The 20,563-nt window shown below is 45.3% G+C and overlaps 1 protein-coding gene across 2 annotated transcripts in view; it reads left to right on the top strand.

The window, feature by feature from the left end:
- DACT3 (dishevelled binding antagonist of beta catenin 3) overlaps positions 1 to 19,952 on the top strand; it is a 34,225-nt gene extending 14,273 nt beyond the window's left edge. For both annotated transcript variants that reach the window (XM_033956299.1, XM_033956298.1), the window contains exons 2-4: positions 10,629 to 10,740; positions 12,045 to 12,203; positions 13,525 to 19,952. In XM_033956299.1, the coding sequence (XP_033812190.1) occupies positions 10,647 to 10,740; positions 12,045 to 12,203; positions 13,525 to 15,389 (2,118 nt within the window). In that variant the 5' untranslated portion in view covers positions 10,629 to 10,646 and the 3' untranslated portion in view covers positions 15,390 to 19,952. The remainder of the gene's footprint in view (positions 1 to 10,628; positions 10,741 to 12,044; positions 12,204 to 13,524) is intronic.
- Positions 19,953 to 20,563: the final 611 nt, after the last annotated feature.

The following is a 20,563-nucleotide window of genomic DNA, read 5'->3' as shown; positions in this document are numbered from 1 at the left end:
CTCGACCCAACTCCCAGCATTTATTTTGGCACAATTTGAACATGGGAGCCTTTGGTTTCTTGCTCTTAATTTTGTGTGACTGTAGAAATCCAGTGATGTTGAAGAGCCATCTCAAGCAGCCCCGCCCTAATTTGAATGGGGTAGTTAGGGTTGAAACCATGTGTGGGGAAGAAAATCTGAGAAAGTCTGGCAGCCATACTGTGTATTTCAGAGAGGTTCCAGCTCTGTGGGGGAGCAGAAGTTTTTTAAGTATCTGCAGTATTGAGCAGATACCTTCATGAAGTACAGGAAGGGAAGAAGTACTGGTAATTTTTGCTAATTTTTAGCACCTGTGATCATTTTGACAAAGTTGGTTCCTTTGGTTAGTTTGTGCTTCTTTAAGGAGCTACCAGGGCCGTGCACTATCATTTGGTAAATTGAAGCTTTTTCCATTAAATCCATCCAGATGCCTCCAAACACAGTAAAGCACAGGGTTCAAAGACATAAGTACCTAGGCTGAAATCAGCCCTTGTAGGGACATGTTAGATTTCTTACCCCTATCTTTGCTGGGGAGTACAGGTACAAGATCTTTTATCCAAAATACTTGGGCCCAGAGACATTTTGGATTTTAGAATTTTTGGGGTTTTGGAATGATGTGTCGCCAGTGGCTATAGCAATTTATGTTTGTCGTCTGCCGCCCAACAAGCGTCTCTCTGCTGCCTCCTGCCATGCTGATATCTTTCCTTCCTGATTGGGCGTGTCAGAGAGAAGCATGCGGGACTGCAGCAGGCGACGAAAATGAATCGCTGCAGCGGCTGGCAACACCTCAGAGGTACACCAGTGTGAAGTAAGATGAAAAAACTGAACTGCTATCAGCGCATTCTTTAAAGTAACTTTGGGGCCAGGTTTCACTTTTGATGCTAAAAGTAAGCTTTTTAGTACAAATTAGTAATGCAACAATGTTACAAAAATAAATAAATAAATAAATAAATAAAATTCAGTTTTAAGAGCTTTGTTGTTTTTAGAATTTGGGATAATGGATCTTGTACCTGTATTGGATTCTTGGTTTGATGGAGAGAGATCTCCCTGGAAGCTCTACAATATGACCCAGGATTCAGTGGTATCAGTGCTGTTCCTGGAGGTTGATAAGTGTCGTTTGTTGTGTCGTATGGTGTATAATAGGCCAGTCTTGCCTCTCCCCCCCCCCTTGTCTTTGTTCTCAGGTTGCCGCATCATCAGATACTGACGCCTGAGGTCTCAGACCTGAACACAGATGTGCCCTCCTCTCTATCTTTTTTTTATTTCTATAGGGACTGAGCCTGTCACAACAGAACAATAGAGAGGGGAGCAAAATATGGGTCTGTTGGCTCTCTCACCAGAGGCTGGCTCTGGAAAGCAAACTCATGCTTGCTGGTGTAAGATTCCTGGCAGGGGTGGGTCACTTGCCATCTTTCTCGCCTGTGCTATCTTCTTGGCCTGTGTATTCTGGTTAGCTTGTGTGTGTGTGTGTGTGTGTGGGGGGGGGGGGTTGTTTTCAGTGCATTTTTTAAAAATAGATTTTTCAACTCTGTTTTCTTTGAGTTCAAGCAGGGTAGAAATTTCACTTTTTTAGGAGATTTTTTCATGTTTTCCACAAGCAGTCTCTATACTGGATGCAGACTTCCTCCTGGTGAGACCCTTGCCAGTGCCTGCTAGGATGCCAACAATATGAGCTTCCTTCCAGCAGTGTGTAACTGTGGACAAGTCAAATTACCCCTTACCACCTAGGATTCTGTCTATTAGGGCCAGCTGTTAGGATAGACTCAGTCTGCACTGAGAAAAGTGCCTATTTTAATTAAATATTCTCTGCATTTTATACGTTTTTGTGATAGTAACCCTAGATTATCCCCGTTCAATCAAGTTTCAAGTCAAGTTTTATTAATTTTTAATATACCGACCATCAACGGGTATCTAGCTGGTTTAAAATAAAATCTCTCTCAGGCCTTCTAATAGAGTGGATGCATTTACAACTGGGATGGATATTCCTTTTTTAAGATGCCTTGTGCAAACTGCCTGAGTTTTGGAGTTTCATAGATAGTTCTGAGACCTCTGGGTCCTTGAAACAACGCTGTTAAAAAAAGTTCATCTGCATTAATCTGTGCAATATTTTTCAGGAAAAGTATTAGTGTGAAGGGAGGAGGTTTCAGAAGTATTGTTCAAACAAGGGATCTAAGGACCCAAACAGTGGCATGGCCTATTGGAGAAACAGGATCTCCTAGGAGAAGAGAGGGGGAGTCTATAGAGCCAATGGATTTTCAGAAGGAAAAGGTAGGCAGGCTCCTCAGACCAAAAGAGGTTCCCAGTAGGAAGGAAGAACAAGTTCTCAGAGTCAGAGGGCTTTGGAAACAGACATGGAGGACCCCAGACCAACAAAGGCTCCTAAAAGGATAGAGAATGGGCCCTCAGAGCCAAGATGGGCCCCAAGGAGAAGTGCGAGAGTAGGTCTAAGGAAGTGAGAAAAGGCAGTTCTCTCACTCTCCTTGCTTAGAGGGAGGTTCCCAGGAGCAGGGGAAAGGGAAGGCTAGAGTGTGAATACAGAGAAAACAATTCTTTTTATTCCTAGGAACATCTCTAATATTGGGTGATTTATTTCCTTCAAAGATCCAAAGGTGAGATGGTGACCTTGTCCTGCCATCTTTCTTTTGTTGGACCTCTCAGTTGTGTAGTCAAGGAGCAGCACATGACCTTTTGGATGCTGGAGTACAGAAATGGGGGTGGGTAGAGTTTACTCTAGGTTGTTCCAGTTTTTGTTAACAGCTAAAAATCACTGTTTGGCACAGAGAATCTTGTCTGTGCTCTTCTCCACTGCCAATTCTAGACTCTATTCCTTCCATCTTGTTGCGTGTTACGCCTGGAAAAGACCTGAGTCAGTATGTCAACCTCCATCTCTCGCCCTATTCAAATAAAAGCTGCAAGTCCATCTTTGTGGGGCTTCACTTAATTGTTAACCCCTTATTAACCTCTTCATTATTCATGTTTTAATCATTCCCATAATAAGCATAATTCCGTTATTTCTTCTGTTTGTTTCTCAGTCTCCATTGATTACCTGCGTAAGCAAGAATTACATTCATAGCTGCTTGTATGGGTTTAAATTTTGCCAGATCAGGCTCCTGACTACCTATCTTGATTGCCATCTTTTTGAGCCTATAGGTCTAGGAGATCTTTCCTTGGGGACTGAAAATTACTTTTAGGGGCGTTTTCAAAACTCCAAAATATTAAAAAAAAAAACAACCCCCCCCCCCCCCCAAATAAATTGGCACTTGGACATTTTTCTCACTAAAATGTCCAAGTGCCAATAAATCGAAACATAAAAGTTAGATGTGTTGCAGGATGTGCTCCCCCCAGAATGTCTAAGCAGTAAAGGGGTGTGTTAGAGGCTGACTATGGGTGGGTTCCAGGTGGACTTTTGGCGGGCTTAGATTTGGACATCTTACGGCTATAATTGAACCTTTCCAAAAATGTCTTGGATGGAACATAGTCATTTCAGTCTAGACCTGTTTTACAAGCATCTAAGTGCCCAAAAGGAGCCCAATCTGACCAGATAACCACTGCAGGGATAAAGTAATGACCCTCCCCCCCCAGTGGTCACTAACACATTCCCACCCTCCAAAATTCAGAATGAAACAGTACTTACCTGTCTCTAGAACAGTGGCATGTAGTATGGGAAAGCCTACTAGAGCATCTCTTGGTGGGCTACTGAGCCAAAGAGAGGAGGAGCCAAGCCTATAAGCTACTCTAATCACTACATTTATGGTACAAAGTGTGAGGTCACCAAAATCTATCAAAACCCTACTTTACTGCCATATAGGTGCCACCTGCAGCCATAAGGGCATTTGGACGTTTCAAAGTTGGATGTTTCTGTGGTTGAAAATGAGGTATAAAGTTGGACATTCTGACTGCCTAAACGTCTTAGTGACCTAGACGTCCAGATGATTTTTGAAAAATTTCTTTTTTGCATGTCTAGTGGTGCCATATTCGAAAGTGGTTATTTCTCTGCTCCCAATTATGGATGTTTTGTGAGAAATGTCCAAATTGGATTTAGATGTTTTTTTTAAAAATGGTCCTTCACGTTTTCCTCCTCTAAGGGAAATTAGATATAAGCGAGTCATAGAGACTTCGTTTTCTTTTCAGGCAATTTCCATATAAAGTTAGCCTTCTTATTCCTCGTTCTGCTCCGACTTATTCACAGTCTGCATGTCAAAGCAGCTCCTGATTGGTGTAGCCCGACTTTACTACAGGAAGAGGCAGTCGAAGCAGACCGCGAGTGATTTTCTTCACCCGCCGGCACTCCAGCTGCCCTCTCCTGCCTCCCTCCCCTGCCTTTTGACAGGTGAAAAACTGCATTTGTGTTTTTTCAAAATTCGTGGGGGTGGACACCTGGAATGAGCTTCCAGAGGGCGTGATAGGACAGAGTACGGTAATAGGGTTCAAGAAGGGATTGGACAATTTCCTGAAGGAAAAGGGCATAGAGGACTACTACACAGTTCCTGGACCTGTTGGGCCGCCGCGTGAGCAGACTGCTGGGCACGATGGACCTCTGGTCTGACCCAGCAGAGGCACTTCTTAGTTTCTTAGTATTGTATACAAGTCCCAATCCCTTTCCCTTTGATTCATTCATACTAGAATTTATGAGAAATATAATTAATTGAACTATATTTTGTTGTTTATATAAGTCTGCTGGTCTCTTTATTGTAAGTCACCTTGGGCTTTTTTTATGGAAAAGGTAGGTTATAAATATGCTGATGTAGGTTAGATTGCAAACTTTTGTCAGGTAGGGACTGACAGCAAGGTGTACGTCTAGTAGCACTAAAGAAAGGATAAGTAGTAATAGCAGTAATAATTCCATGAGGTCTGAATTATTTCACAGAGAAACCACTTCCCTTTCATCTGCATTCCTCTGCCCTGCCTTTCCATATTTCCCAAATCCATTGGATTTTAGCAGCAGTTCCTGTCTGGAAATGGAGGGCATGGTGAGGGGGCTGTAGCTCAGACTGGTGTGATGGTTTTTATTGTTCTATCCCCCCATTTCTTTTTTCCCCCACTATCCTTCTTTACAGCTTTTTTGGAGCTCTCCTAAGGTTATGTTGAAATGCATTTAAATTGACGCAAATGAGGTTGGTTGGAGTAGCTTCCTGGTTAGTGCAGTGGCCTGAGAACTTGGGGAACTGGGTTCGATTCCCACTGTAACTGCTTGTGGCTCTGGTCAAATCACTTATATGCAGGTATAAAATAAGTATATTAGTACTGTACCTGCATATAATATGTAAACTGCTTTGGTCGTAACCACAGAAAGGGGGTACACATCAAGACTCATTCCTTTTCCTAAAGTAAATGATGGTCTATTACACAGAAAACTTACTGCCAGCTCAGGAGCAGCGCAGAGGGATTTCTTATCAATTTCTCACTTTAAACCAGCGAATTTGTCATCTTTTGGAAGTGGAAGGAAGCCTACACAGCTTCTATGCACTGATAGTGAGAAACAAACGTGTGCGAGGCTAAACAAAACCAGACGTGCAAGCACGCATTGGCGCCTTCTTTTCTGTGCTTAAATATGAGCCTTTCAAACACTGAGTGCAAACAGTTTTTGAAGAGATCATATTTAAAAGCGCAGCAGAACAGCGCTGATGTGTGCTTGTACTTTTCTGGTTTTGTCTTGGCATGTGCACAAGAGCCGCGCTTTACTGTAAAACTTTTGTGTGTATGTACCAGGCACATTCCTCCTCTTGCTTTTGGCTCAATAGCATGAATTACCATGCATAAAATCTTGCTTTGAGCATTGGTTAGCTATTTTTTCTGTGCTATTTTTCTGTTCACATTGTGGGCTTTAGTGCCTGGGCTTTTGAGCATTGGTCTCCCATTATATCTGAGGGAAGATAAGAATATAGATCATTTTAAAAGTAACCTTAAATGTTTTCTTTTTAAGGATGCCTACAACTTCTAAAATTTCATTAGCTCCTTTTAACTGACTTTTTTTTTATTTCTTTTAATTTCTCTTTTCTCTCTTTTTCTCCCCTTACTCCTTTTGTACTTACCTTAATTTTCTTTCTTTATAAATATTGTATTTCTCTCTTTATTGACCTATTGTACCAGTTCGTTATGTCCCTCTGTTATTAATAAATGTCTGTCTCATGTTTAACTGTACCATTATTGGATTGTTATTTGCTTAGTAAACCCAGATAAGCGATTTTATCAAATTTTATTAAACTTGAAACTATGAGGGTCTTCCATAATTCTGCATATTGGATTGGAAGCCTGTTGTCTGGAAAAGCAGCTGTATTTGTGAGGCAAGCTTGTGTACAGATATGCCTGTGTATATAACAGAAGGGAACAGTTAAGGATGTCACTCTGGGTTCATTGCATTCCTGACCTATGACTGCTGGAACCTGGGTCTGACAGAGGTATATGAACCATGCAGGATGACTGAGAGGGATAGGGAAGGTTAGGCAGAGAGAGACAGACAGAGAGAAAGAGGGAGGGCCTGGCTCAGTCCAGTGATCCAGTGCTGCCTACTGGCATTTAGGGAGAACCAGGTCTGATGCCTGAGCCTAGCTTCTGCTCCCTAACTCAGAGATGGCGTCCAAGTCCACTGTTCAGTGATACCAACCATCTAATTCCAGGGCACTCTTGTGGGGGGAGGGGTATGATTGTTGTTTCTCTGCTTTGTGACTAGGGAAGAATTAAAAATGGGGGCTCATGGTGCAATAGCCCAGCACAAGCTGGTTTTGACTGAGATGTAAGCGTGTAGAAGCTGGAGGAAACTGCTGGCCCAAATTGAAGCAGGGGAGGGGAGTAGGCGAGTAGAGTGTCAGCAACCCACCATATGGAAGCACTTTACTGCCACAAAATATGTAGTCAGACAATAATCCAGTGGGTGAAAAGGACTTTGTTATTTTTTTCTTAAATGTCTTGTTTCTTGTTTGATTCCCATAAATACAGGGATAATTTCCACAAAGACTTAGATTTTTTTTTGTCTTGTAACTGAGCCCTGGAAAAGAGATGCACTGAGGTGGGGAAGGCAAGAGAGGGACAGAAAAAGAGAGGTGAAAGAGAGGAGAGGGGTGCAAAAGAGGTAGAGAAGAAGGGAGAGGGGACACAAGAGGAGAGCTTGTAAAGGAGGGGAGAACAGGGAATAAAGTAGAAGAGAAGGAGGGATGGGTACAGTGTGGCAGATAAGAGACAGATGCACAAGAAAGCCGTAGAAGGGGGGAGAGAAGAAAAGAGAAAGGAGGTTTCTATCTGTTTGTAGTTATTGGAAAATAATTTAAATTAACCTTGTTTTAGGAAGCTCCAGAGTATGCAACCATTCTTTTCCCCACCGCCACCCTCCAGGACTTGTTTTCCCTCTGCCCTCATCCTCACTTCCACTACATACCTGTCCATCTGTGAATATGGGTCTTCTCTTTGTTTGGCCCATGAGTGTGTGTAGAGAATGACATGGGGACAAATTTTTCCCCGTCCCGTCCCCACAAATTTTGTCGCTGTCCCTGTCCCATTCCTGTAAGCTCTGCCTTAACTGCACAAGCCTCGAACACTTATGATTTTAAAGTGTTTGAGGCTTGTGCAGATGAGGACGGAGCTTGCAGGAATGGGTCAGGGACAGGAAAAGAACTTGCAGGGGGGGGGGACAGGATGGGAAAATTAGTTTTCGTGGGGATGGGGAAAAAATTGTCCCCGTGTCATTCTCGAGTGCGTATGTCATCCTATGTCTGAGTGTGGCATGCCAGTGTGTGTGGATCAGAGTAGAGTGTTGAAGATGCATTGAGCTGTGCTGCTGCCACAGACAGGCAGTCCTTGGCACATGCCAAGAGGCCCCCTCCTCCACTAGTTCCCCTGGGGGCTGTGATAAATGGGAATCATTCCACCCATCTCTATCCTCACATTTTTTGATATCCAGACACATTTTACATTGATTGAGGATAGCCGGCGGTGACCCTGGTGTCCATTTGCTTCCTGCCTTCCCTCATCCCCTATTCAGATCTAGGTGTGAGGTTCAGATAGCCTTTTGCTTCCTGCCCCTAAGTGGTGCCCTGGATTGGAAGTGACCCTCCCCCACTCTTGTGATTGCCATGGTGTGTATCTGGAACATTGTCTGTAATACTCCGATTTGACTGGAGAATAGTGTTCTGTGAGGCTGGGGACGGGGATATTTCCTATTGTGATCAATAGGATGCCTTGCTCACATATGTGTTTGTGGAGGTGGTGGTGGTGGTGGTGGGGGTGTATAAATTCTTTGTATACTTGCAATGCAGGTGTGCAGTTAAACAGGGGCATGAACTGTAGGTCTTTGTGTATTCATAGAGACTAGTGACATGACCTACAGGAAGAAGAGACCATTACCGCATTTCAAACCTAGAAAGTATGAAGGCAGATAAAGACCATATGGCCTATCCAGTCGTCAACTATCTTTTCCTCTATCTTGGAGAAACCAAACTTTCTTGAATTCAGATACACTTTTCAATACACCAGGAGGCCATTCCATGCATTCACCACCCTTTCCATGAAAAAACATATTTTCTGAGGTTACTTTCGAGTCCATCCCCTTTCACCTTCATCCTATGCCCCTTGTTCCAGAGTTTCCTTTCCATTGAAAGAGATTTGCCTCATGTGCATTTATGCCGTTTATGTATTTAAACGCCTCTATCATATCTTCGTCTTCATTGCTGTTAACTGGGGGGACATGCACTTGCATCCACTTACTCCTGATCGGAGGTCAGAAGCACAAAACTCAGGTAATCCATGGGAAAACACTGGCTTTTACAGTGATTCCCAAGTACTGATCAATGCTCTGACAGCAAGCAAATTATATGCACATTGTTAGTGTTGAGCATTGGTGGTAAAAAGGGGAGGAATGTATCTGGTGCGTGTGCATAAGAGCTGAGCAATAGGCACAGCTCTTGTGCGCAAGCCCAGAAGTGTATCAGGTCAGTAGCCACCTGAACAGCTCCTGCCCGCCAATTCCCACTTGAACAATTCCCATCTAGGCCAATTCCCACTTGAACAGTCCCCCTCCCTGGGACAATCTCTCCCCTCAACCATGTACTGCTCTGGATGTGATTGCGCTGAGTGCAGCCCTAAGTGTTAGGGTTAGGGAGAAATCCTGAGTATGTGCAGCCCCCAAGGGTTAGGGGGAGATCCCAAGTATGTGCAGCCCCCGACGGTTAGGGTTAGGGGGAGACCCTGAGTATGTGCTGCCCCCGAGGGCTAGGGGGAGATCCTGAGTATGTGCAGCCCCCAACTGTTAGGGTTAGGGGGAGACCCTGAGTATGTTCATCCCCCGACGGTTAGGAGGAGACCCTGAGTATGTGCAGCCCCCGAGTATTAGGTGAGACCCTGAATATGTGCAGCTCTGAGAGTTACGGGGAGATCCTGAGGGTTAGGGTAAGGGTTGTTTTCATTGGGTATATGTCTAGTCATGGAGGTGAATTGTCCATTATGAGTAGGTGGGAATTATCTGGTTGGAATTGACCTAGGTAGTATTTTTCCAGGTGGGAACTGGTGGATGGGAACTGTCCAGTTGAAATTGTCCGGGTGGTTACTGACCTAGAACCCCCAGTAAAGTGTACGGCTGTGGTCATTGGGTTTCTGAACAAGGCAGAAGCAATACACAAGGTCAGTGGCATAGTAATGGGGGGTGTAGACTGCCCTGGGCACCGTCTTGGTGGGGGCGCTGACACCTCTCCGCATCCCCCCACCATGTTTGCCCCCTCCGGTACCTCTTTAAATCCTCAGTGCCACAAGCAACTTCTCCAGCCTGCTGATTGCGCCAGCCTGGCTCCTTTCTGAAATCGTTGGAGGGAAGGCCAACGCCGATGCTCACGCTGAAGAAGATTTAAAGAGGTATGGAGGGGGGGAGCAGGGAAGGTGAGGGGCAGCATGGAAGGAGCACGAGTGGGAGATGCCTCCTGCCCTTGCTACACCACTGCACAAAGCCAAAAAGAAAACCTTTACAGAAGTTGAAGCCTCTTGCTAGGGCAGTAGTTTGTATTTTTTTTTTTAGAGAGGGGGGGTCCACAATGATTTTAGATGCATCTGTTAGGCTCTGGATACACATGCATACAATACACGCACATGGCCGCATATCTCATACATGCATAGATTTTTAAAAGGTTAGTCCTTTCTGTGCATTACATTGAATGCTCATTTTAATACTAATGAGTTCATTATAATGCATTTGCATAGGATTATTGGTGGTTGCTACTGTAAACGGTAAAAATCATGCAGAATCCCTCTGTGTGGGGGCTGAATTAACTTGCCAGCTAAATTGGCTACAGTTGGTCTAAATCAAATGTTACTGGCACGGTAAGCTTTGAGCATCAGAGCCTGTGTCCTTGCTGCTTCAGTCGTCTGCCCCTCCACTTTCCATGTACTAGGGGAAAGTTACTTGCTGTCTTTGATTCTTGGTGCCAAGTTCTGCCAGTGATACCAGTGGTGATCTATTGATGCTGTAGCTGAGGTAGATGGAGGTGATTTAAATAAACTGTGAGATCTGACATATTTGTGGAGATAGAGAGGAATGGAGAGAAAGAGGGACTAATATAATTTCTCTATGTAAAGACAGTGAAGCACCGGTGAGAACCATGACCCAGTCTTTCTCTTGTGCCTGCCTGCAGGATGTCCAAACGGAGCGGATGTGGGAGCTGGTGCAACGGGTGGAGGACTTGCGTCTGGATGCAGAGAACAGCTGTGGAGAGATGGTAGAGACGGACAGCTGGCAGAGCTCAGGTTAATGTGACCAGAGACACCCCCACCCCCAGCCCAAGATCCTCTTTGTAATTGGAGCAGCAGCAGTCACACGTCTGAGTGTCAACCTGCCTCGTACTCGGCTTTAGTGTTCTCTTTTCATTCCTATTCATAGGTCTCATTCCCTAACATTTCTTCACTTTAATTTTTTTGTAATGAAATGTGCACTTTCTCTTTTTATTGGAGAGAGACCCCTGATTTTAAACTAGAAAACCTCTTCACTCAGTCCACCTCTTCAGAGTAGCAGCTCTCCATTGCTGAGGGCATACAGCATCAAAATCATGGCTGCCTTAGAAGAAGAAAGTAACCCTAAAATTGCAAATTTTTTTTATTCGGTTGGGGGTGGGGGGTGCTCTTCCAAAGAGCCTCTGCCCTCTGACCCCCAGGCTATAGAAGGGATCTAACTCCCAGAACAAATGTTCTCAAACACAGAATAAGACATATAAAGTAAGAAAGAGGAAAAGGGGGCGGGGGTATCATACTTTTAAATAATCTAATGTTATTGTTTTCTTTCTGTTTCCTCTGATTCCAGGCTGCAGGCCTGAAACCAAAGCAGAAAGAGACTATCACAGACTTTCATTTCCCACACTTTGTGTTGAAGGTCAGAGGTTGGCCCTTGACCCGCCCTGACCTTTTCTTTTCCCCTGCCCTCCTCTGTCTGTTGGGGTCCTGCAGGGATTTGACCGACAGGCTTGAGAATGGGGGTGATGGAGACTCTTTCTTCACTGTACCGGGAGCCTGAGAACGACGAGAGAGAGACAAATACAACATATGAAACAATACTTCTTACAGAGACAAGAAAATATTACAATACACTTCAGATTGGGAGGAGGGAGGAGTAGAGAGGGGTATAGACAGGCAGACAGGAGCCTAGAGAGAAAAGAATCTTCTTGATGAAGTCTCTGGCACATTCAGTCCCAGCTGCTTTCTGGATTTTGCTGGCATCTCCTCTGTTTTTTGTTCCCACGTAACATAACCAAGTCTCCACCAAAATTACTAACAAGCCTCAGTGGTGTTGTAAAGGGCAGGGGGGATATCTAGACAGGATTGGTACAAGCAGAGGCTTATGGGTAGATGGGTGGTGAGGATTGGACAATTTCTTTTTCATGTGGTACATCTCTGTGATCTTTGTCCTTGTGGAGAATGCCATATTCCACGAAGGCCCCATCACCTCTTTCTAGATATACTGGGCAAAATTCTCATATATGGTATGCCCTCAGAGGGCAGTGTCAACTGCTCTGTCCCCTGACAGATGGCACCCTTATCTTCTTGCTTCCTCTTCCTAGGTTTCTATGAAGGCGCCTCACCTGCACTTCCTTCAGAATCACCAGCCTCTGTTTTTGGAGAGTGTTTTTCCAGTTTCCCATCTGTTGCAGGCTCCTACTCACGGATTGGTAATCCCGAGGCCCGCATACATTTTGCAAATGAGAGACCCAAGTCAGCAGGTATACAGTTATTCTCCTGACTGTTGATATCAGAGTGACCAGGAATGGTGAGCTGAGAAACAGTGAGAGATGCACAGTAATATGTTTTGAGGGGGGAAGAGAAAGGGGGGCAAGAAAAGACAAGAAACAGAGGGAGATGATGGAAGAAGAAAGACTGAAAAAGACGGAAGATCATTTTGAATGTGAGGAGAAGAGGAAGATAGGTCTGACATAGCAAAGGAGTACATTTGGCTGAGAGTGATGGGGAAAAAAAGGCAGGATAGGACACATTGTCCTGACTTCGCTTCCTGAAACTCTATAATAGGGGTGGGCAATTCTGGTCCTCGAGGGCTGGAATCCAGTTGGGTTTTCAGGATTTCCCCAATGAATATGCATGAGATCTATTTGCATGCACTGCTTTCAATGTATATTCATTGGGGAAATCCTGAAAACCCGACTGGATTCCGGCCCTAGAGGACCAGAGTTGCCCACCCTTGCTCTATAACAATGTTTCTCAAATCAGTCCTGAAGTACCTACTATTGATTATTTCTTTATCACTGCCAGACAGTCCTTACAATCTAGACAGAGCTTACAATCTAGTCAGACAGACAAGCAGGACAGTTGGAGTAGGGAATTACAGAGGGAGTGACAAATAGACATGGGTACTAGAGAATGACATGGGGACAAATTTTTTCCCTGTCCCCACGGGAACTCATTTTCCCATCCCATTCTGGCGAGTTCTTTTCCTGGCCCTGTCCCACTCCTGCAAACTCTGTCCTCATCTGCACAAGCCACAAACACTTTAAAATTATAAGTGTTCGAGGCTTGTGCGAGTAAGGCAGAGCATATAGAAATGGGACAGGGACAAAACTCACAGGGACTAGATGGGGAAATTGAGATCCTGCGGAGACAGGGACAAATTTGACCCCATGTCATTCTCTAATGGGCACTTTACAGGTGGGTTGGAGTTGGGGGTTAAAAGCAGTATCCCCTTGCTAGTCAAGTTTTCAGAATATCCATAATGAATGTGCATGTGATTGATCTGCATACACTAACTTCATTGTATGCAAATCTTTCATTCGTATTCATTGTGGATATCCTGAAAACCTGACTGGCGAGGGGGTACTCCAGGACTGACTTGGGAAACACTGCTCTATAACACTGTTACAACAGTGCAGAATTGCATCATTCTCTTTTGCTGAAGATAGGAGAGAAGGATGCAAGCAAGTAAAGGAGAGGCTGGAAAAAGGGAAGTCCAGAGGGATGTAGAGAGGAGGCAATAGACTGAGAGGCATGGACGCTTCTCCCGAATTTTCAAAACCTTTTTTTTTTTTCCTGCAGGAGACTTGGGCCACGGTGAGAAGGATGGGAATAGCGGCACTGCCCGCATCATGGTGCCAAGGTCTTTTTCTGCCCCCTATACCAGCTCCCAGGACTATGCATCTGACACTCAACCCCACTACCAGGCTCGTGGCTCCCGGGAACCCTTCTACCCCAGCCCACTTCATGCCGTAACCCTGCAAAACCCACTGACATGCTCCTCGCAGCTGCGAGGTATGGGTGGGGGCCACAAAAATATCTCTCTTGCTTCTTATCATGATGATTCCGTGGGAGTAGCCACAGATGACATGGACACTTATGGGACTTGCCCGTCTGATTTTCAGTTCTTCCCTGACCCCTCCCACTGCCGCCGGTTAGAGAACTACATGATGCAGTTGATTCATCGTCGTGGTCAGCCTCCACGATCCAGCAAGCCCCCTCGGACCAGCCTTAACCCAGAACCAAGCAGGGGTCTTGCCCGGCAGAACAGCCAGTGCAAGCGGTCCTTGGACTTGCGGGGGGCTCTTTGTGAACGAAAATACCCATCTCAAGGAGAGAGAAATGACATTCCGTCACCGGGGGTTTATGAGAATAGTGCTGGAATGCCAAGCCAGATCTGGGCTTCCTGGGATGCTGGGGCAGATGGGGTTTCAGCTAACAAAAGCCCTGTGACTTCTCAAGCTTCAGAAGTCTTCAGTCCTCCTCACCTGTCACTGAAGAAGCCCCCCAAATTTCATGCCAATGCAGCCCACCTGAGAGCAACGTCTGTGGACCGCTACCAACCACCAGCTTCCTGCTCTCTCTCAGATGGTCACAGCTTTGAAACACCCTTGAATGACACTAGTAACAGTCTCCCCCAGCCTTTCATCCGACATAGCCCTGGGGGACCCAATATGCACCCTCCTGCTTATGAGGAACGGTCTGGGTATGAGCCGTGTGAAAAACGGCCTCCACTGACAGCAATGGAGGAAGAGGAAGGGGTGTGCGAGATGGTGAATGCCCAGTATATCCCAGCCCAGGTGACTCCTCGGCTGCAGGCAGCCCACCGAAATGCAAGGAAGAAACCCCCTCCTCTCTGCAAAGGCCGGAGTGTGGAGCTGTCCCCTGAACACTGCCAGGCTGTTGCGAGAGAGCGGCAACGGGGTGGGGTGGCACTAACAGCGGCTCCCAAAAAGTGCCGCTTCACCGAGGAGGATGGGGAAGGGGGCAAACGTGGGGGGAAGAAGGGTTCTCCTCGGGGAAAGAAAACAATCCGTTCACAGTCTGAGAACAGCTTGTTAAACAAGCATGCAGCCTTGGATAGGACTGTCACCAAATACCACACTGTGGACCGAGAGGAGGTGGCACAGAGCAAGCCATCACGGCAACGCCGCCAGAATGCTGCTGGCTACCGAAAGTGGCGATCCACAGCAGAGATATGTCAGGATGAGGCAAGCCCCAGCGACCCCTACAGGATGTCCAAGAGGAGCAAGAAGGTAGTCAAGGGGCTCACGCAAGTCCCAGTCTCCTCTAGCCCACGGAACCTCCTGTATGGCTACGCTGAGAGTGACTCAGAATTCTCAGCTGACTGCAGTGTGGCAAGGCCTGCCCCTGTGTGTGAGCCAGAAGAAGACCTGGGTGGCTATGCTGCACCTTGCTATGGTGAGAGTGGGTCAAGCTTAAGCGAGGGCGAGTCCCCGGCCTTTAGCACCTGTTCCAGTGACACAGATGAGAGTGGGGGCTTGGTGTGGCCCCAGCAGTTGTCTCCACAGGTGGTGTCCTCCACTGGCCCTGGCAACAGTAGTGGTCAGCCCAAAGTCTTTGTCAAGATCAAAGCTTCCCATGCCTTGAAGAAGAAGATTATGCGCTTCCGCACAGGCTCCCTAAAAGTGATGACCACTGTGTGATGGAATCTAAATCTTGCCAGCTCCCATCCATTCCCTTCCCAAGGCCATGAAAAAGACTGTCGTGTCCTTGCAGAGCTTTAGTGCATGCATGCCACATATGTGCAACATGCCATTCCATGTGTGCATTTCTGAAGGCATGGAAGTTAAAAAAACAAAACAAAAAAAAACCAGCAACATTTTAAGCAGTGTCAGGTATTTGCCATTATCTATTTATTTGTGAATTGCATTCTGCTTGTTTTCCATGTCTAGATATATGTGTAATGCACAATCTTAACTGTAGTGTGCAGCAGTAAATGGATGTGCAGATTCTGTTCCATCGCCACCCCATACTGCTAGTGCTGCTGTGGAACCACTCTTTTCATTGCTAGGTACTTTGGTGCTTGGCAGTTTATCTCTCCTGTTTGCTGTTATATGAAGAGACGCCAGCCAGTTCTGGATAAGTGCTCTGAAGTTGGATTGGCTGCCCTTGGAAAAGAGGCATCTCAGAAGGCCACTGTGCAGCTTTAAGAGAGTGGGGGATTTCCTAATGTTGAGCCATTAACCCAGCTTTGGCCCCTCCTTCCTTGAGATCTTCTATTTTCAATGGCCCTCTGAGCCAGGGATTTAACAGCACTGGTGCCTAAATTATTTCCCTACCCAAGTAGGCTCATGATCTAAGTTGTATGTACCTGAGGCACTGAAGTGTGAGGTGACTTGCCCAAGGCCTTGTAGAATATCAGTGGTAGAAATGGGGTTTGGACCCTGACTGCCTTCTTTCACAACCCTTTTTCTAACCACTAGGCTACTCCCCCATTCCACACCTTGTAACAGTTGTAGCCTCGGCCTTCCATATCTTGCCTCCCCTTTGTCTTTCTGTTTTGACTTTTTGACCTTCTTCAAAGAGGCCCTCTGATCTTCTATCCCAGCCTCCCTCGCACTGCTTTCCACTCCCAAGTCAGGATGTTTATGTCCTGCTGTCAGAAGTGTCCCATTTTCTGATCACTACTGGGCCAGGTAACTAGAAAGGCTGCAGCAGTTGAATTTGCTGAGAATAGGCTTTGCCAGAGCTCTCACTTCATCAGCAATGAGATTAGCTGGAACCAAGTAGAGACCCCAGCTACAGAGTTACTAAGACTGTCGCTCCCAAAATCCAAGTTCTCCCTCTGAGATAGTTCTTGATAGCATGGTTCACATGCAGTTGGTACCTATTCCACAGTGTCCAAGGCTCATTTATAGACAGTTCTGTTGAAATGGGCAATGCAGAACTGCCATCAGGGCTGGAGTTCCTCTTTTCACATTTATGTCTGGATTGGAAATGCTCAGGAGGTGGTGAAGAGCAACTGCCACCAGTGGGTTCTACTTAGAGTTTCCATATTTGAAGAAATAACTGCTGGTTAGGCTAGCATACTTACAATGCCATGTTTTAACTTTACAAAAAAACCTTAAGGCAGAAATGATCCTTTCTGCAGTTATTAAACATTTATATAGAACTGTAAAGTGATGGGAGAAGAGAATGATGCCTCTTCTGTGAAGCTACTCCAAAAATAACAAGGAAATCCCCTCCATGGTAAATATATTATAGAGAGAAAGTGGGGAATGAACTTGTGCACATCAACCTGAGATAAAGAAGAGTTTATATAATACAAACAAATATTATAAAGCATTCTGCCTCCAGCCCCACCCATTCTGCCTCCAGCCCCACCCATTCTGTCTCCAGCTCCGCCCTGTTCTGCCTCCAGCCCCACTCCCTAAAGCAGCATCTATTTTTTAATGACCTCTGGCCATGTCTGGAGGGCCTCCAGCATGCGTAGGTGCGTGCGATGTCATTCGCGCATGCTTATTGAAGGCTCTCCAGACACGGCCGGAGCTCGTGGCTTTCCAAAACCCGGACGAACTGCCGAGTTTTGGAAATTCCGTCCAGGAACCCAGACAGTCCTCTTAAAAAGAGGATATCTCTGGGTTTTTCCAGACATCTGGTTACCCTAGTTCTACCATCTCTCTTCTTTATAGTTTTTTGGAGCTCTCCTGGTATGATTTTTGTGAGGATTTTCGCATTTGAACATGCAGGCCACAGAATTCCTTCTTATCGAGAAAGGAAGCCATCTTACCAGCTGAGCTGGGTTCTGGCCACAGTGCCTTAAACCAGACATTTATTTCTCTTCCTCTTTCAATCACTTAGGCCGGGGGTTATATTTCACACTACCTGCATAGCCATAATGTACCCGTGTACTTTCACTGGGGAAAGGCATCTGCACACAACTCCACCTCTTTTTCGTGCATACTTTTTTCTTCAATTTAAAAAAATGGATATACCTTTTGAAAATAAAAATGCACAAGCGTTGTAATGTCTGTCCCTTCTCCCCTCCAATGTAGGTCAAACTATATGCATTGTTACAAAGTATGCTATTTTTTGCCTAATTGCAGGGTGAATGTTTCTTCAGAGAGCCAATTTTATGTGGATTAAACTGCTTTGAAAATTGCCTTTTTCATATGAGCTACCTCAAAATTAAAATTCTTCTTACTTTGATTTTCAAAGGTCTAACACCTCAGTCCTCCAGCTTCCAACCCTTACCCCATACATTCCAACTCGTACTCTTCCCTCCTCACAACTTTCTTCTAGTGCTTCCACTGCCTTTACATCTTCATCTCAATATCTCGAGACATCAGATTTCTGATACCTTGGCCTCTTAGTCTGGAATTCCCTCCCCCTGAGATCTCTTTCCCCAAATTAAAAAAAACAAGTCAAAACCTGGCTATTCCATCTAACTTTCAGATAATCCTCAACTTCTTACATCCTAGAACCAGTCTTCACTCCTGTCTATCTCAGTCTCTTCTTTCTCCTTGCTACCACTCTCTTCAATGCTCCCTCTTTTTTCACGTGCCAACATTGTAACTTCTGTTCCTCTTTCTGCAACACTTCAGTGTGATTGGAGGTATTTCAAGCCGTTGTGATGGAATAAATAAATAAGGAAAAATTTAAAGGCAAAACAAAGCACAATTCCTATTCAAAGCATAATGGATTAATTGCTGTCAAGTATGAAGGATGAGTGGGGAGGGGAAAGGGGATGGGTCAGACAGTGTCCTGACTCCTGAGTGCGGTTGTTTCCCCCCCCCCCTCAATCACTTCCCTGATACAGCTGTGCCAGAGCTGGTTGCTGATGGCCCTTAGAGCTTCTACCCTCTTCGCCTTCCTGCAGACCTTCAAGCATCTCCTCTTGCCATGGCCCATTACTCTGATTCCAGGCACAAGCTGCATGCTTCTCTGACTGGTGTTTAAATTGCACAGTGCTCCTTATCCATCAAGCATAGCAGCTGATCTCCAAACCGCACAAGAGGTGAGAGGCACCAGTGGTAGAGGGGCACTACATTTCTCAGCAACCCCAGCCTTGGTGCCCCAGAAGTTATCCAGTTTGCCTATCCCTTGTGATGGCGCTTATATGGGGAATAAGTTCTGTAGTATTCCCAGATCAGTCTGAACAGAGTAATCCATTTCTGGTCTTGCCAAGTTGCATGATTGGAAACGTAGCCCTGCTTTTCTTAGGGAAATCAGAATAAGTCCTTGTATGCAAGGACTGGATCAGCTTAGGGATGATCTCAGTGAAAAGACAACTAGTGGGAGAGTAGCAGCAAAAGGCAGAATTATAAATGTTTTATTAAATTAAAATAGAGTGAGTGTCATAACACTTTTTGTGTAATAGTTCAAGGCGATTAACATTCAGGGGCTTGTTGAGTTTTTTCCTGTCCCAGAGAGCTTAAAATCTAAGATCTCCTTTAACAATGTCACGGTAGTGATTCTTCCGTGGCTAATGCCACTGAGGCCCATTCAGTTACTATGGGCTTCGGTGCATTTACCGTGGGAGAATCACTACCGCAGCTTTGTAAAAGGGGCCCTAAGTTTGTACCTGAGGTAAAGTTACCCAAGACCACAGCAGGATATGAACCAGGCATTCACAATTTTATCCTGGTGCTTTAACCACTAGCCTACTCTAAGTGTAGCTGGCCTCTGGTTTTCTGTGTCCCCCCTCCCACCCCCTCCCCCAACCCCCAATTGTGGCTCATCAGCTGCAAGGAAGTGATACAGCAGTTGCACAGCAAGTCTGGTAATGGCAGAGGAGTGCAGGCAGGGCTGACCATAGGATGTGAGCAGTTTAACAACACACGGTATAAGGAAGATAGGGCTGAAAAAATTGCTCCCCATCTTTTGTCTCCCCTATGGTGGTTGAGGTGTGGTAGGTGGGAATGAGATCACTCTAGGACATGATTCCAGCTCAGAATGCTCCTGAGTGCAAGTTGTGAATCCTCCATGCACCTTTTCCTTAATGGTAGTATATATAGGTCATAAATATTTTCACCTGCATTCCTTAGTGAACATTGAGGTCAACATGTACCTTGACAAGGTTATCAGAGATAGCCCTTAAAGCAGTGTCCCTCAAACAGGCACAATGGTATGCCCCCAAAAGATTCCAGGTGTGCCATGAGCGATTCTAGAATTTTACTATATTAAAAAAATTCCCTTCATAAGTATACACAAGAATAGATGACATGTACGTCGCGTATGCAAGAGTCTGTCAACCAATGTTATGAGTGCCTGTGTGTGTAAGGATACAACCGCCCAGACAAGCATCATTTCCTTGACGTGATTGCTCCTTGAAAACTAATGGCAAGTAATTTTAGTTTAATTTGCAGTTACTCTAACTTGAGCAACAAGCAAACTTAGATTTTCAGCTGCGACAGAAAATAAATTGGAAAAAAAAGAGAATGACTGCAGATGGTGGATGATGAAATGCGTGTTCGCTTGTCGACTGTTGAGCCGCATTTTGAGTTAATTTGCACTCATAAACAAGCACATCCATTGCATTGATTAGCAATTCTAGTCTATCTACTTGAGTTTCAATGTTGTTAAAGTTACCCATACATAGCTGAAAGACCTTTGGATAAATAACTCTCAAATTTAATTTTTTGTTGGTTTTGCAATTTTATAATTTCAATTATAATGTGCCGTGAAAAGCATTTGCTCCGTTTAGTGTGCCGGAGCTAAAACAGTTTGAGAGACACTACCTTAAAGGAATCCATGTTGCATCTACATCCACTTAGAAGCAGTGTCAATGGGTTAGAGATATTCCTGCTATTAATGGTGTGAAATGGGCCAGGCAGTAGAGGCACTGGTTAGCCCAGGACTTGGTTGGAATCTGGTC

Source organism: Geotrypetes seraphini, chromosome 8 (genome assembly GCF_902459505.1).
Source record: "Geotrypetes seraphini chromosome 8, aGeoSer1.1, whole genome shotgun sequence".
Classification (NCBI taxonomy): Eukaryota; Metazoa; Chordata; class Amphibia; order Gymnophiona; family Dermophiidae; genus Geotrypetes; species Geotrypetes seraphini.
Note: the sequence above shows the minus strand (reverse complement) of the source record. Positions and strands in the feature narration are given on the sequence as shown.